This window comes from Psittacula echo (genome assembly GCF_963264785.1).
Source record: "Psittacula echo genome assembly, chromosome: 6".
In the NCBI taxonomy this organism is placed as follows: domain Eukaryota; kingdom Metazoa; phylum Chordata; class Aves; order Psittaciformes; family Psittacidae; genus Psittacula; species Psittacula echo.
Window position 1 is genome coordinate 10656661 of NC_137743.1, and position 15285 is coordinate 10671945.

Consider the following 15285-nt stretch of genomic DNA (forward strand, 5'->3'; position numbering starts at 1 on the left):
AGAGTTCTATTACTCATTCAATTCTGTCATCGTAACAGCTACTAGCAGGTGCCACAGACATGAAAAATCTAAAGCACCGTGAGAAGAGATTTAATTGTCATTAAGAGCAAACCAAGTTCACAGATTGAGGTTTCCTTTTCTGAAAGGGGAAGCATCTCTGCTGTATTAGGAAGTGACCTGTACAAAGTTGCTGCTTTCTGAGACATGGCATGGAGAAGTAGGCATTCTCTACTCAGTTCACAAATGAGATCACTTTAAGCTGAATGAAGAACTGTGCTTGATATCTGGATACTGCTAGTTGAAGGGCCCACCAAAGTGCTGGATTTCAACATGCAAGCAGATTGCTGTAGAGAAGTTTCACTTGTTGATACACCAAAACAACGTATTTTCCTGTCACTGCAGCAGGTGGCATCATAGGATTCAACGTCGAGTTTATACACAGCTCAGTTGCCTTACGTTTAGTGTCCCCAACCGAATTGCTTATCAGAACCCAAACCCAGTCTCAGCATAATTTTTTTCTTCTTTCTGGTTCCTTTTTCACTCCCCAGTCTCACACTGGGGGAAAAAGATCAAGCCAGCAATAACTTTTAAGTCCATTGCTTTAAGGAACCATGGAAGAGATAAGCAATACTGTTACATGCACTTTCAGTCTTAGAAGCCTTTTCAGCCTCCGGTTATGACAAGCACACTAAGTGTCACAAAAGTTACCTGAAAAAGCTGAAGTCTTTAGCCTAAACTAGAAACAGAATTTATTGGTTGTTTTTACTAATCAAAGCTACAGATGTCTCAGAGCTTTCCTGACCAACACATCTATTGGTTGCTTTTATTTTGGGATATCTGACCAAAAGCCCTAAGTACAGGGTGAAACAGCCGCCAGTTGTGGGAGCCCAGCACAGACAAGGAGAACTGGCATAGGAAAGCTACATGTGCTCCTCCCCTACTTAACATCTTTTTTAGCACTGCATTGCCTTTGACTGATACAGCAGACTACTTAGAGGGACAGCAGAGACAGCATACACTGATTGAAGACACCTTCCTAAAGATAGAGACAGTATGCATCCTGCCTGAAGAGGTTTCTAAAGAAGCAGCTTTAGCCCTAGAAAATGATATCTTATGCTTTAGTTCATGCAATATGCTAAGCTGGAAAAACAAATTTGTTGAGGACTTTGGTGCATAATGCCTTACACTACAAGAAAAGGAAAGTTGAGTACAGGAGTAACATCTGGTCTGGCACTGTCTTATTGCCTCATGGCTTGAGTAGTGACAGCAGAGGAAACGAGTCAGCTTTCTGCAGCAGCTGCATTGGAGCTGCAGCTATACATAACCAGGCAGCAGTAAACCTTACAACTGTCTGGATGCAGCAGAGAAACAAGTCATGCACACAGGCTTTGGTTTAATTGTGCAGTTACAATTTATTGCATCCTATATCCTTAGGAATGACAGCTAAAAGTTTTCCACTTACCAGACTCAAATTTGTAAGTGTAGAAGAGGCTTTTTAACTGCCATTGCATTTGAGAACATGTGCAAAAACTGATTCAATGCCTCTCATACTAGCATATAGGCTCTGTTTGCCTTAAACACATGTACTTTGTAAACCAGTTGATGACCAGTTGATTCATTAAAAACAACCTGTACTGTATGGTCCAGGGCTAGGAACAGGAAATTCACTTCTGTATTTGCTGAACAGATGTTAAGTTCCAATTCAAATTGTGACACATTAAGTTGAGACAAGTATCCCAAGTAGACTAGCATCCCAAGTGAAAACTGAAGTGTTATTTTCCTGCACTTGGTTTTTGAACCATCTCCCCCACCCAAAATGTAACTTCATGAAAAGGTTCAGTCTGATTGCAGATCAATCCACAAAAGGTCACAATGGAGTTTATAACTGGAGCAGGAAAATGAAGATTTGCTTTTGACAGGGAGAAGTGCACACAGCTGCCGTTTAAAGGCTGAGGGTCTTGAGTGTTTCTGCATTTCAGTCAAAGTCCAAGGAAGATCAAAGTTCTGGCTTTGTCTAGACAGCTGATGCTCAGTCCTGCACCATGTGAACACTGCCAGTTGTCAGTTATACTTCAGCCATCTTCATCTGAAAGTAATTTTTCCCAGGATACCAGAAAAAAAATACATTGAAGTTCTCCTTGCTCCCCTCCACTCTTGCCTGTGTCCTCCATAGGTCATGTAGTGTCACAGATTCACGTGGATACTCCATGCAGTTTAATTTAAACCGGCCACTTACTCCTCTGCACTTGTATAGAGGGCCTCAATCTGCTTCTGGAAGAGTTTAACAAGCTCTGCTCGCTTTGCCTTCAGTGTTGGTGTCAAGAGTCCATTTTCTACAGAGAACATCTCTGTGTGGATGTACAGGTCTTTAACCTATTAAAAGAAAATATTTTAGCAACTGCACTTACACAATTACTTAGAGCACAAACAGTTCTTGTCACCTTCCTCAAGCTCGGTACAACTACTCAGGAGTTGCCATTAAATAAACTGGGGATTTTTTTGATAAAGTCAAACTCCTTTTGGCTGACACAGGAAGAGAATAGGCTGGAACTACAGTACAGCTCCTGCAGTTTATGGTGAATCTCCACTCCATCCCCTGGCAATTACTACTGTTGCCCTGTACAGACACCTGTTTGTTGATCAGAAGTCACTGTTTCACTGCCTACTTTGATCAGTTGTCTGGGGCAGCTGTCTTAGGTCCCACCTTGACATAGCCGGTATCAGGAATGAAGACTTCCCAGCCATTGTATTAACAATACAAGTGCTTGTGACAAGCAGGATGTAGAAGAACTCACTTGTTCAAAGGATTTAAGGCCAGCCTCTTTCCCCAATCTGACCATATCTTCTAAGATAGCTTTCTTCACTGCCTAGAAGAAATAGAGCATGAAGAGAGTGGGCAAAGCTTCCATTTTGTAATTGCAATTCAAGACCATACCAATTGCCCAGTCTGTGAAAACTGAGGTTGATAAGAACACATGTACATATTTCTACATTCAAGATTTATCATGTGAACTCACAGTGGCCTTAACATCTTCTCATTAGAAAAGCATCAGTGATAGCCCTTGAAACTTCAAGAGACACCTATACTTGGTTCCAGTTTTTAGTGTATGTCTGCTTGCATGACTCACTCAGTATTGAGCCAGTTTAATTTACAAAAAAGGAAGGCAGAATGGAGTCAAAGCAATGCAAGACTGGACTTCAGAATTAAGTTCTATCTACAAGCCACTAAAACATTAAGCTACTCACTGGATTTTTGCAGAGATCTTCATAAGAACCTTTTACTCCTAGTTTTGCTGCAAATTCTGGAAGCATCTCAGGATCAGGAACCACTATACCTATTAGAAAAGACTGCAAACAAGCAGAAGCAGTCATGTCGAGATTGGGAAAAGGCATCTGAAATTATGTGTACTTGATTGTAGCCAGTGTCTCTATAACAAGCCACATCTACAGCCTCATCTGTTCCTGGAGTTTGGAACAGACTACACAGACTTTAAGTCACTTATCAGACAGCAGTAAATGTACTAATGCAGGGGTTTTTGTGTGCTGAATGCTTCAGCAACTGCTTTTGGCTGGTTTACAGATTGAAGAATGGCCTCTGCTAGCATATGTGACATTTGGAAAAGAAGTGGAGAAACCCTTCTCCTATGAAGGAAGGCTGAGATAGTTGTTGTTCATCCTGGAGAAGAAAAGGCTCTATAGTGACCTTATTGCAGCCTTTCAGTATTTAAAGGGATCTTATAAGTAAGATGGGAACAAACTTTGTAGTAGGGCCTGTTGCAACAGGACAGGGGATGATGCTTTGCACATACACCTGCACAACTAAAAGAGGGGAGATTTAGACTAAATATAAGGAAGGAATTCTTTGTTGTGAGGGTGGTGAAACACTGAAACAGGTTGCCCAGAGTAAGTGCCCCATCCCTGGAAACATTCAAGATCAGGCTGTAGAGGGCTCTACATGCTCACTGCAGGGGGATTGGACTAGATGACTTTTAAAGGTCCCTTCCAACTCAAACTCTTCCATGATTCTAAATTCTCCAGAGCTGACCTGACATACTTATCGCACACAAGTATGCAATTAGCCTTTACCCAGAGCTTGAAATCAAGCTCTCCTTTTCTCTGGTATCAATTGGGAAGGCTATAGGTCTGAACAAATGGTCCTATAAACATGGCACTCTGGGAAGCAGATCTTGTTCAAGGACTCTCTTGCTTGTGCATACCTTTGTACCTGATCTTCCAGAATTCATTGAGGGAGGAATCTTGCAAGATCCTCACTCCTAACATCACTTACCCTCAGGCTTTCCCCATGTACAAAGACCTGGGCTACAGCAGCACTTCTGACATAGACATTTTCTATCTTCTCTGGAGCAATGTATTCTCCTTGTGCAAGTTTAAATATATTCTTCTTCCTATCTATGATCTTCAGCGTTCCATTCTAGAAGTTAAAGAAAGCCATTAGTTTCAAGTCTCTGTCTTGCTTTTATAAGAAGATAATAGGTTAGGGCTTGTTGCATGAAAGGCACATGCTAGTCTGGAACTGGTTTCTCTATAGAGAGAAGGAGCACTTGGTCTAATTTCTCCAGTTAGCTCAGGACATGATTAGACAGCTCCTTCATTCTTCTCTGAGAGAAACCAAGATACCTTGCTGCACTGCACTGTGGAAGTGACAGTGTTAATTACTGGCCTAGGAGGTGTTATTCTAGATCTTGTAACCTAATTGGTCTTTGGAGCTTTGCCTGGAGTTACTTTGGGAATGATCATAAAGTACTGTGTAAGGCTTTTATCTTAGAATTCATTTCTCCAGCTTTTCAGATTACTGTGAACTAGCCAGGAATTCATATCCAAGCAATGGCTTGTATTTAACAATACTCACTGGCAACCACTTCCCTATGTCTCCAGTGTGAAGCCATCCATCTTTATCAATTGCTTCTGCTGTCTTCTCAGGGTCCTGCAGATAACCCTTGAACACATTTGGTCCTTTAATGCAGACCTATAGCAAGCACAGAACATTGTTAGTCAATGTCTTACATTCTAGCATTTCCTGATGCATACAGGAGATCGCACTTACCTCGCCTTCATTGTTAGAAGAGAAGTAGTTCATTTCTTCCACATCATCTAGTTTTATGATATTACAAACCAGAGGGGGTCCAACATGGCCTGAAAAAACAAACCCAAAAAAAACCCAAACAAGCAAAAGACAGTTATGTTTTGGGGATTCTGCTAGTAGTTGGCCCTATTTGGTCTAAAGCTACAAAGACTAGGTATTTAAGTAATATGGGAGAACTCAGATGCCCCCGACATATGAAAGGCCTCAGCGATGGTAGATACTTAAAGGCACTTTATTCACTGCTTTAACAAGAACCAGTACTGTTTAAAGGATTCTGACACTAAAAGCTCAAGAAAGTTATTGTAATGCCATTTTCAGGCAGTTAATGCAGGATAAATAGCAGCTAAGTATCAATTATTACAACCATTTATTGGTGTAATTAACCACACCAATCATGTAGCACTCTTGCCTCCACTGGATTCCCTCATAGACCCTGGTATTCACTTGCATTTCATCCTCATTATGCTCTTTCTGCAGTTATTATGTTACCAAAGATAATATCTAGACCTCAAATTTAGAATACCCAATATTAAAAACATCCTTGCTAATAAGAAAGCCAAATCTTCAAGGTCAGGTAGTCATTCAGGAAAATAGTCAAGTATCATGTCTGATATTTTAGTCATTATTCTTGGAGTAAAACAAGTTACTTGGGAGCTAAAGCTAGTTTCTTAGAGCCATTTGGGAAATCTTTGTCCAGTTTTTCCAGCTCTGTACAGACAATCTTTTCTGTACACTGGGATAGGGCCTAAGGTAACCTACATCACTTAAACATAGTGTGACATGAGAGATCCTCAACTACTTGAGTCCTCACTCTAGGACTCGACTACTTGAGTCCAGGGGTTTTTTTATCTGTTAGTACCAAGAATCACTCTAAGTACCCAGGATTTAACTTTCATCGAACAAAAAGCAGTAGAGCACCTAAGCTTGAGTGTCACTTCCTGCTGATAGCTATGGGAGAGTTTCCAAGTCCCAGCTACCATACCTGTTGTCCAGTCTCCAGGCATTGAGAAAGTGCATCCAGCTGAACATTCAGTCTGCCCATAACCTTCAAAGATCTGTGTAAGAAAGGAGGAATATTCTTTGAACATTAAACCATTGGTGTGAAAGAGCTCAGTTTCAAGTATGCCTGTGTTCAAATCTTCTTAGGAAGGAAGCCAAGACTTCTTGGTCTTCTTAGTGCAACCAAATGTTCAAGTTTACCTACCCAAACCTTGCTTTGGTCACCTAATTCTCTGAACAAGACAACTGTGTTCTCAAATGTACTACACTGGGAGCTCATGGAGCTTATCAAGCAGCCTTTAGATACTGAAGACTGACAGCAATCTTCCCTGAACAAGCTGGGCTGGACCACAGCTGTATTGTTGGTCACTTATTTGGGCATAATAAAACGTAATCAAAAACTCATCTTACCTGACAGCCTAATGCTGCTCTAAGAAATGTCAGGACAGAGGGAGATATAGGAGCTGCGCCTGTTACCATTATACGTACTCTTCCACCCATGGTTTCCTACAAGTGAAATAGAAGCCATCAGATCTTCCAGTTCTACATGATTCACCTGGTATTTACACCTAGAATACCTTACCTGAACTTTTTTGAAGATTAAATTATCCCAAATGCTGTCATTACGAATTATACCCTGTTTTATTTCAGCCATCTTCATAATCACAGCTAAGTTTAACAGGCAGCGTTTCACTGGGCTCTTTGCACCACTTTGTATCTGTAAAGAAAAGTATTGATGACTTTTGGGTTTAACACTCACATCTGTACATCCTGTTCTTGTTTTATTAGGAGTCACCATATCTTTGATATTCTTGGGTCCATATTCACTACTGCCGTGGTCTGGGATATGAACCAAGGGACAACACTAATCTGTGTTACTGCTGACATATTCAGCTCATAGCTTTGACAGACAGAGATCCTTCTAGCTTTGAACTTGCTTCATTTGCATTCCAAAGTAAATGAACATCTCATCTTTGAACAGCAACAGGTTTAGCACTGTCATGACTGGATATGCTGTTCTTATACTCCAGGTCATAAGGCTCTTTCCATCTTCTCAGAAAGGATTTTAAAGAATTCTTCCTGCTAAGAAGTAATTTACTAGTGGCAATGATGCATTCAGTATTCATTTAAACTTGTATGCTTAATTAGATATTAAAATCATCATTTAAATGATGATTTAATGATGATAATAAATTTATTAAATCATCATGAAGATGATTTAGCTAAAATTGCTCACATACCTTGTCATATATTCTGTTGAGCAGTCTTGGTACAACTGGAAATAGTGTTGGCTTCAAGGTTTTCATATCATCTGTTAGGAACTTGATGTCCCCTTGGAAGAAGCCCACTTTTGCTCCACAGCTGTAGACCACAGTCTGAAAATTGACCAAACAAGTCAAGGGTAATTCCTAGCTTCATTAACCATAATTATTGTCTATGGAAAGCAGCATGATTTTCAGTGCCCAGTGGAACGAATATTCTATTGTAAATAGCTTTTGAGAAAATACAGGCCATTGTACCTTTTATTTGATTTATAGAAGCTCAGATGCATACATCTGTACATACCTGTACAACTCTCTCAAACATGTGAGCCAAGGGAAGGTAGGATATTTCAATATCTGAACTTGTACACTCAACTGTGTTCTACAGGGGAAAGAAACAGATGTAGGTTAGCACTTCCTATGCCTGCTTGAGTTAGTTAAATAGAAAGCAAGTGTAGTTTGGATCAGTTTGAATACTTTCAAATAGACACTTCAATGACTGAAACAACCCAGATCACTCATCACCTCTTCAACATTTGCAGCTGCAACTCTGCCATACTAGATCAACATAGTTTTGTTTTGGCAAGACTTGTAATAGGGTAGTTTAATACTCTTGGCACTTAGGACTGACTCATTCTAGAATAATTTCTGTATGGAAGTTCTTGTTCAAAGTTAAACCAAGTTTCTTGCAATACCATTGTTCCATTGATATATGGAAAACATGAGTTTGCTGTGAGTGAGTGGTTTGCAGAAATGTCCAGATTAAAGCTAGTTTCATGATTGAGTGATGCAGCCTAGAGATCACCATTAGCAGTAGCCTACCTCTGTGCATCTAAGGAAGGCAGCAGCATTTGAAACAACATTTTCATGTGTCAGCATGGCTCCTTTAGGGTTACCTTCGGAGAGATCAAGCAAAGGTCACTTGTGGCTCTGACTGCTTATGCTGTCAGTTTCCCGTGTCTTGTTTGACTCAGTTTGAGCTATGTTTGTATTAGGTTTAGTCATGCATGCTTTGTCTTAAGAGATCACAAATATGCCTCATCTTGAGCACTTTCAGCTAGGGATATTATATAAAGGAAAGGTCTATTGAACTAGCAGAGTAATTAGGAGTAACGTTGAGAATGCTACAAGATATTTCTCTAGCCCCTGTGGATCAGAATACATAACCTATGAAAAATACAGTTTTAATGTTAAAGATTGACTGTTTAGTGTAAGACAACATGCATTTAGCTATTCTTCTCCCCAGCTCTAAGAAGCTTTGTCTTAGTATACTTGATTTGTAGCATCAATGTCCCAAGTAAAACTGAAGTAGTTGACTGACGCTGTTCTCATTTACTATTTTACTTTTGTGTTGTTATAATTTCCTTTCATGCTGCAAAGCTATTTTTTCAGGCCAGGGAGATTATTGTAGCGGGGAAGCACCACTATATATACTTATTCTCTTACCCGTGGTTCCACTGGTAAAACACACAATGCAAAGATCTTCAGGCTTAGGAGGCTAGAGGGAAAACAACACAAAGTTCACAGGGTAAGGATTATGTTTATTATTTATGTATCATATTTAAATTATCATTTACATACACATCCTAAAGTAGGATGAACTAGGAATTCTGTTTAGAAACAGCAAGACAAGATACAACACAAAATAAATCTGCCAGCTTCCTCTACTAGCAGTATGGCAAGAGTTCTTTTTAAAGACTATATTTACGGGTTTGTAATCGTTCCACAGAGATACTTACCACTGGTTCTCTGATGTTGTTTCTTCCAAGCTCCTGTGTTAGAGAGAAAACACAGCTTAAAAATTGCAACAGAAATACACATGCAACAGTAGATGAGTAGGTAATTGCATTCACATGCAACACTTTTTTTTTCACTTTGCCTCTTGATATTCTGTCTCAGGGAGAGCTGCTGGTCTTCCTGAACTTAATTCCTGAACTTCCACAACTTGGGAAAGCGGTCTCCTGGGGTTGTGGAAAGCATAAATTAAAATGTATAGAAAGCAGTCAGAACTGCTTAAGGAATTTGGAAGTCCTGCGTGGAGAGATTTCAGTTTATTTAATGCAAGCCACATCTCTTAGACTTTGCATTTATGCATCACATCTGGAAGATTAAGTCCAGTATTGGGATGTCAAAGCAGTCAGTAATTTGCACTTAACAGTTCAATTATACTCAGCTGTCAGCTTAAAAACCTGACAAATCCCATTACAACTACACCATAAATTAAGCTAAGGAAGTCTTCAGTTTCATGCATACTGACTATCCACAACACATGGACACAACTTCAGTCAATGGTTTGAACTTTGCCAGTTCATTTGGCTAAATATATCAATTTTCAAGGTGACTGCTCATCAACATCTCAGGTACAGGTGTGACAACTGGATAATGCTTACATCAAAGTATCATTGTTGCCAAAGGAGATCCAGATGTCTAGCTGGCAAGGTATTCCTCTGCAAGATCAAGCAGAAGCCTTTAGTCACCTACCTCAACCTCCTGCAGTGCTAGAATTTCAACTCCCACTTTAGCTCCTCTGTCCTTGAGCTCTTTATCAAAGAGATCCATGAGAATGACAGTCTTCAGACATGGGCTCTTTCCTTGCTCACAGTTCTCAAGCAAGACCTGTGCCTTCTCAGGCTTGTCACAGATCACTACGCTTATGTCAGCTACGGAAAAGAAATTACATTTCAGAAGTCTGTTTAGAAGACATGAGGCTAGCGACAGCTCAGCAGAACATACATTTAGAACATAGCATTGTTTCTAAAGCCGTTTGTGTTTGTTCATGTGGATTTAGTGGCTGGCTTGCAGTGCTATGAACATTCCTCCTACCACGGCCAACTGATTGATCAAACTTGAGATTTTGGCTATGCAAAATGCTGAGGAACTGAAGATGAATCTTCAATCACAGTCAAGAGAGGCATTTAAACTCTTGATGTTATCATAAAAGCTCAAAGTTGTCCTCACTGACTGTTTAGGTTTAGCAATCTTCCTCAAATCTAAAGAAATTTAGACCTACTTGAAAGAGGTAATCAAAATTATTGAGTTTATGCCTCAGCTTCCCTACCTGTAGAAGAGAGTTTTGTGCAATTGCAAACACATTTCCCATTAAGTCAGCTGAGGAACTGAGTTTGCCTGAACATGCCAGCTCCCCATTAGCCTAGTAAGTAACAGCTGCGTAGTTCCAGGCAAGACCTGTTTGCAAGGTTTGCCAGCATAACTGTTGAAGCAATTTTGCATGGAAATCCTGTTTATGGGTTGAATCCCAGATCATTGTGACAGCAGTGGATATTCCCTCCTCTCCTCCCATGTCTCCTGACTGGAAGAAGAAAGCTTGAACTTTTATTCAAGCTTCCTCACCAGTTTCTTCTGTGATGGCATGCTAGTTGTTGGTTCTGTAGAACAACAGGCCCTAACCAGATAGGTTAAGCAGATTTAGGCATATCTTTACCCTTCCGTCCTCCACTCTTTACATTCTACAACTTCAACTCAGAGACACACATCTAGTCTTAATTTGCATGCAAGACTGTCTGCATTGTCTGGTTCTTTGGCAATGTGGGATTTCAGGATTGCAAAACCTCAAATAGCAAATAGTTGAGCACTTTGATTGCAGGATTATGCACAGGATCTAGCAGGTCTTCAGTGAACTTGCAGTCAATACACTAGGAGACATAGAAAAGCCATAGGCTTCTTCTAGGCATTGACCATACCCCCTGCAAAGCAGCTTCATTTACAGAAATTAAGTGTCTATGAATGTGTATGAGCAATAAGGTTAAAGCTACTCTGATTTTTTGCATTGAATTCCCTTGAACTTCAGCCTTCTCAAAACAAAGCTTCTTAGAGAAGTCATTATGAAATAATGGAAGTCAATATTTACCTTTCTTAACAATATATACGATGGCCTCTGGCCCCAGAGTGTCATAGAGTGGAACAGCAACCATTGAGTAAGTGTAGCAGGCATACTCTGAAATGATCCACTGAAAAGAGAAAACAGTACAGCTAAGGGAAACTAGCAGCTCAAGACAGGATTATCTGCAGATTTCCTACAGCTTGACTAGCCCATGCACACAATAGTAGTGGGGGTTGTGTAAGGAGCAAGAGTACATGAAATTAAGAGTAGTGAGGGTTCAAGATCATTGTATTATATGTCTGGCATGGTATGTGCTTAGTGTATTATATGTCTGGCATGGTATGTGCTTAGTCAATAATAAAGTAACTGGGAAAGAAAAGCCAGTTTGATTGTTCTTCCAGTGGCCTCAAACTCTTTAAATACAGACCTCTCCCTAAGGTGTCAGAATACTCTGGGATAGAATATTCAGTTTGTTTCTTACCTCTGGCCTATTCTGAGCAAAAATGCCAATGAACTGGTTTGGTTGTGGTTTGCATCCTTTTTGCAGAAGCCCTGATCCCAGGTGTTGAGCTCTGTCCAAAACCTGTAACATAGTTTTCCCAGACTTCAGTGTTATAGGACAGGATCCCAAATGAACAACATCTGTTGTGTACAGTACTCACCTGTTTATATGTCAGCCATTGATAAGGTTGCTTGGGTTTTCTGTAGCCTAAACAGTTGCCATTTCCTAATGGAGGAGTTCAGAAAAGCAATTGTAAAGCTCAGTACTGAAGTTGCACAGCACTTCAATGCAACACTAAGTGGGAAATACTTTCAGTCAGACATCCAGCTAACTGCATGGAGCATGGAAATGCTGTGTCCATAGTTAACCATTCTGCCCAAGCCCACATTGTAGGACTGCCTGGCTTATCCTTAAAGGCAATAGTTCCAAGGTCTGGGGATATTTTCCCATTTCATGACACACATGAGACTGAAATAGCTTGTAAGCTATCACTTATTTCCATGCATAGGACCCCCAAAGTCACATGTGCACAAATTCATACCTGTTGTAAACAGGCAGTAATTTTACACTAAAAACCACACCACGAGGCAGAGCAGAGGTGTTTCCCTGCAACTGCCTCTGATGCTTAGTGTCTTCTGCCTCTTCACTGAACTCTACCTTCTTAAGCTTCTGATGTTTGTTCCTGCCCAGTCTGCCAACTAAGAGTGCTTCTAAATCAGTGTGCATGTCTGGGGAATATGGTCACTTGTCACTCTACTTCACAAAAGGCTAGGAAAGCTTTTGTTATCCTTAATTATTACTACAGACAAGAGGCAAGGTAAAGGAGCTTGGAATAATTTTATTTACCTGTGATAGGCAAATACTAACTAGCAGATGCAAAGCTTACCAGAAGCATGCAGTCCTCTCTGGAAAACTTCATACAAGGTTTTACTATCTTCATAGTAATAAGAAACTAGGTTATTGTCTGTCAAGAGCGCACCTCTTCTGGCTCCTCCCTAGAGAAAGAGCACAGTTATGAAACAGTGCAGAACAGATGCAGCGTCATTTGTTCCTTAGCCATTCTCCCAGCAATTCCCTTTGAAGTATTTCAATAGCTTTGCTTTGTTTAAAGAAGTCTCATTTTCCTTCCTGATTTTGATCTGCTCAGTCATATACAAAGGAATTTTCTAAATGGCCTCTAAATGGATTAATCTTCCATTACAAGTTATTAGAGAGACCTTGACTAAGATTGACTGCTATCACTTGCTTAGTTACATGAAGCCTAGCACCAGCTTCAAAGCTGATACAAAGGATTTAAAATACAGAAGAAAGTCAGTGACAGCCAAGGCCATCTGGTAAAGAGTCCACCTAATCCTGTTGGCAAGAGCAGCTGCTTCCTACTCTTAGTGTCTTAAGACTTCCCTTCTCCCCATCATACTCTTGAGTTGTACACCTGGGAAAGAAGGCTGTGTATATCAGTTTCCACCAATACCCAGAGTCAGAATGGATCAGTATTTAGATTAAGCTCAAAAATAATGTATGCCCACAAGTAGAGTATTACCTCAATTCCTATTGACTGCTTGTTCAAGTCAACAGGAGGCAAAACAGGCTTTGGCCTGCTTATCACCCACAGGAAGACGCCGGCTCCAAATACAATAAGACTAATCAGTGCTGGTGTTGGGAGCGGTGAGAACAAGACTTGAAGTATCCAGATCATTGTGCTGGATCAGAGGAGCCAGAGTTGAACCTGAAACAAACAGGAAATTCAGTAGACGTGAGCTAGAAGCACTCACTACCCATGAGCTATGGTTACTTCAGCAGTTTGTTAAACAATACTACAAATTATTTCGGCAGTTTGCTCCTAAAGAGTCCTGGTACAATAATAAAGCATGCTTATGCAACACTTTAAGCCTCTTAAGAGATCGCGAGTCACCTGTCCCCATTAATCTTAATCCATGCTGCATCCACCTCCACAAAAAGCTGAAGCCTGATGAAGTCAGACAAGAAACAGATGTTATTCATTGTATTGAAGAGTAAAAAATCTGCCTGGCAAAAAAACCCCAGTATATAATTTCCCAAATTAAGTATGACCAAAAAATGCCTACAGTTCAGTGGTGTCAGCAGAAGTAAGAAGATATTCTGCAATAGGAGGGGGTATTGCTAAAATAGCAGGGGTATTGACAAGTTAAGTGTTTGTTACCTGTGCATATGCAAGTCTTCAAGACAAGAAGTATCTTTGTGATCAGCTGCTCTTGCTGGAAAGGAGAGTTCATGCTGGACAAGTATTTCAGATAGTGAAAAATGTGTTTAGCACGAGATACAGCACAAGGCAAAACTGTCAAAGTTACTATGAAGTTGTGACCTAGAAGTCAATGTGTGCAATGGAAATCTGGCTGGGAAACAGCAGCAGTTCTGCTGCTTGAATCCTCCAGAGTCTCTTCCTTTAAGGACAGGAAAGCAAAACCCAAGAATGCAGGTTTTCTTAGAAGTGACAGACATCTACCTCAGCCTCATCCCCTTGAAACAAGTACTTTAATATCTAAAGTGTTCTGGTATGCTTAAGGTTGAACAGCTGAGAAAATGTAGCATAGGTGACAGCTTTTTGTCTGAATCAACTCAGATTTCACCAACTTACCTTTGCCCGTATCTAAACAGCTATGCGGGACATGACACATCACACTTTGCAAGATGAATAACCACACCCTGTCAAATTCCTTCATACAGAATCAAGCAAACCCAGTCAGTAGACAGTATGTCAGCTAGCAACTAACTAAATCCCTGTCCAAGACTATCAGGCATTCTGGAGCAATGAGCTCCAGTTATCCTTTAACTGCAACTTCAAGAAAGTTGAAGGAATTTTCCAAAGTTAATAAATTCAGCCAGGCCCCTAAGTCAGAATTCAGGTCTCTGAGGCCAGACTGACCAGAATTAGATCACCCATATCTGATTTATGCGTTTGTATTTCCAGTTTCCAGTGGCTGCGTTAATCAGCAGTCCTCACGTGTTCTCTGGTGAGAGAAGGCATGCTTTGCCCGCTCAGCATCTGTGTAATGAAGGGTACCTCAGAGGACTGTCATCAAGTCTAAGCTGCCAAAAACCATGCCACCTACATATCTGAGAAGTACCAACTGCCTAGCGTTGGAGCTTTTCTGCTTAGTTAAAATGTGCACTTCAAACTCCTGACCTTGGTTTTATGTATTGAGAGTCCCAAAAAATTATGCTACAGCAAGAAAGACAGGAAATGCCCTTGGCATTCTGCGCTGCCTGACAGTTCCAGTCACTGGGTATATCAAACCTGCTCTTTCTACAGCACAGAAGTCACCCATCTCCAGACTCTTCCTTTGGACCTTTATCAACCAAGCCTAGATTAAAAAAAATCCCCTAAAACCAGGTCTGCTGGTTAAGTTTACACTCAGGGCAAAGTCACTTAACACTAGGTTCTAGCACTGCTTTTTTTGGAAGACTGAAGATTATTAATAAAGCAATTTGGCAATCAGCTGCTCTTCATGACTTAGACATTTGGCCTTGTAACCCATTACTGGAGCAGTTAGCAAACAGCTTTCTGTAGGTGCTTAAACAGTATCTGGCTTATTGTGTG

At 40.5% G+C, this 15285-nt stretch overlaps 1 protein-coding gene across 1 annotated transcript; it reads right to left on the reverse strand.

Annotated features, from left to right (window-relative positions):
• Positions 1 to 2232: 2232 nt before the first annotated feature.
• Positions 2233 to 13404, reverse strand: ACSL5 (acyl-CoA synthetase long chain family member 5; the record flags this gene model as incomplete). The annotated part of the gene is made up of 20 exons (XM_080621028.1): positions 2233 to 2373; positions 2796 to 2867; positions 3247 to 3348; positions 4289 to 4432; positions 4871 to 4987; positions 5066 to 5154; positions 6087 to 6159; positions 6515 to 6610; positions 6687 to 6821; positions 7345 to 7479; positions 7670 to 7747; positions 8188 to 8261; positions 8812 to 8863; positions 9105 to 9137; positions 9847 to 10025; positions 11234 to 11333; positions 11688 to 11789; positions 11869 to 11933; positions 12595 to 12703; positions 13249 to 13404. The coding sequence occupies 20 exons, from the start codon at positions 13402 to 13404 to the stop codon at positions 2233 to 2235; spliced, it is 2052 nt and encodes a 683-aa protein (XP_080477154.1).
• Between the last annotated feature and the right edge of the window lie 1881 nt (positions 13405 to 15285).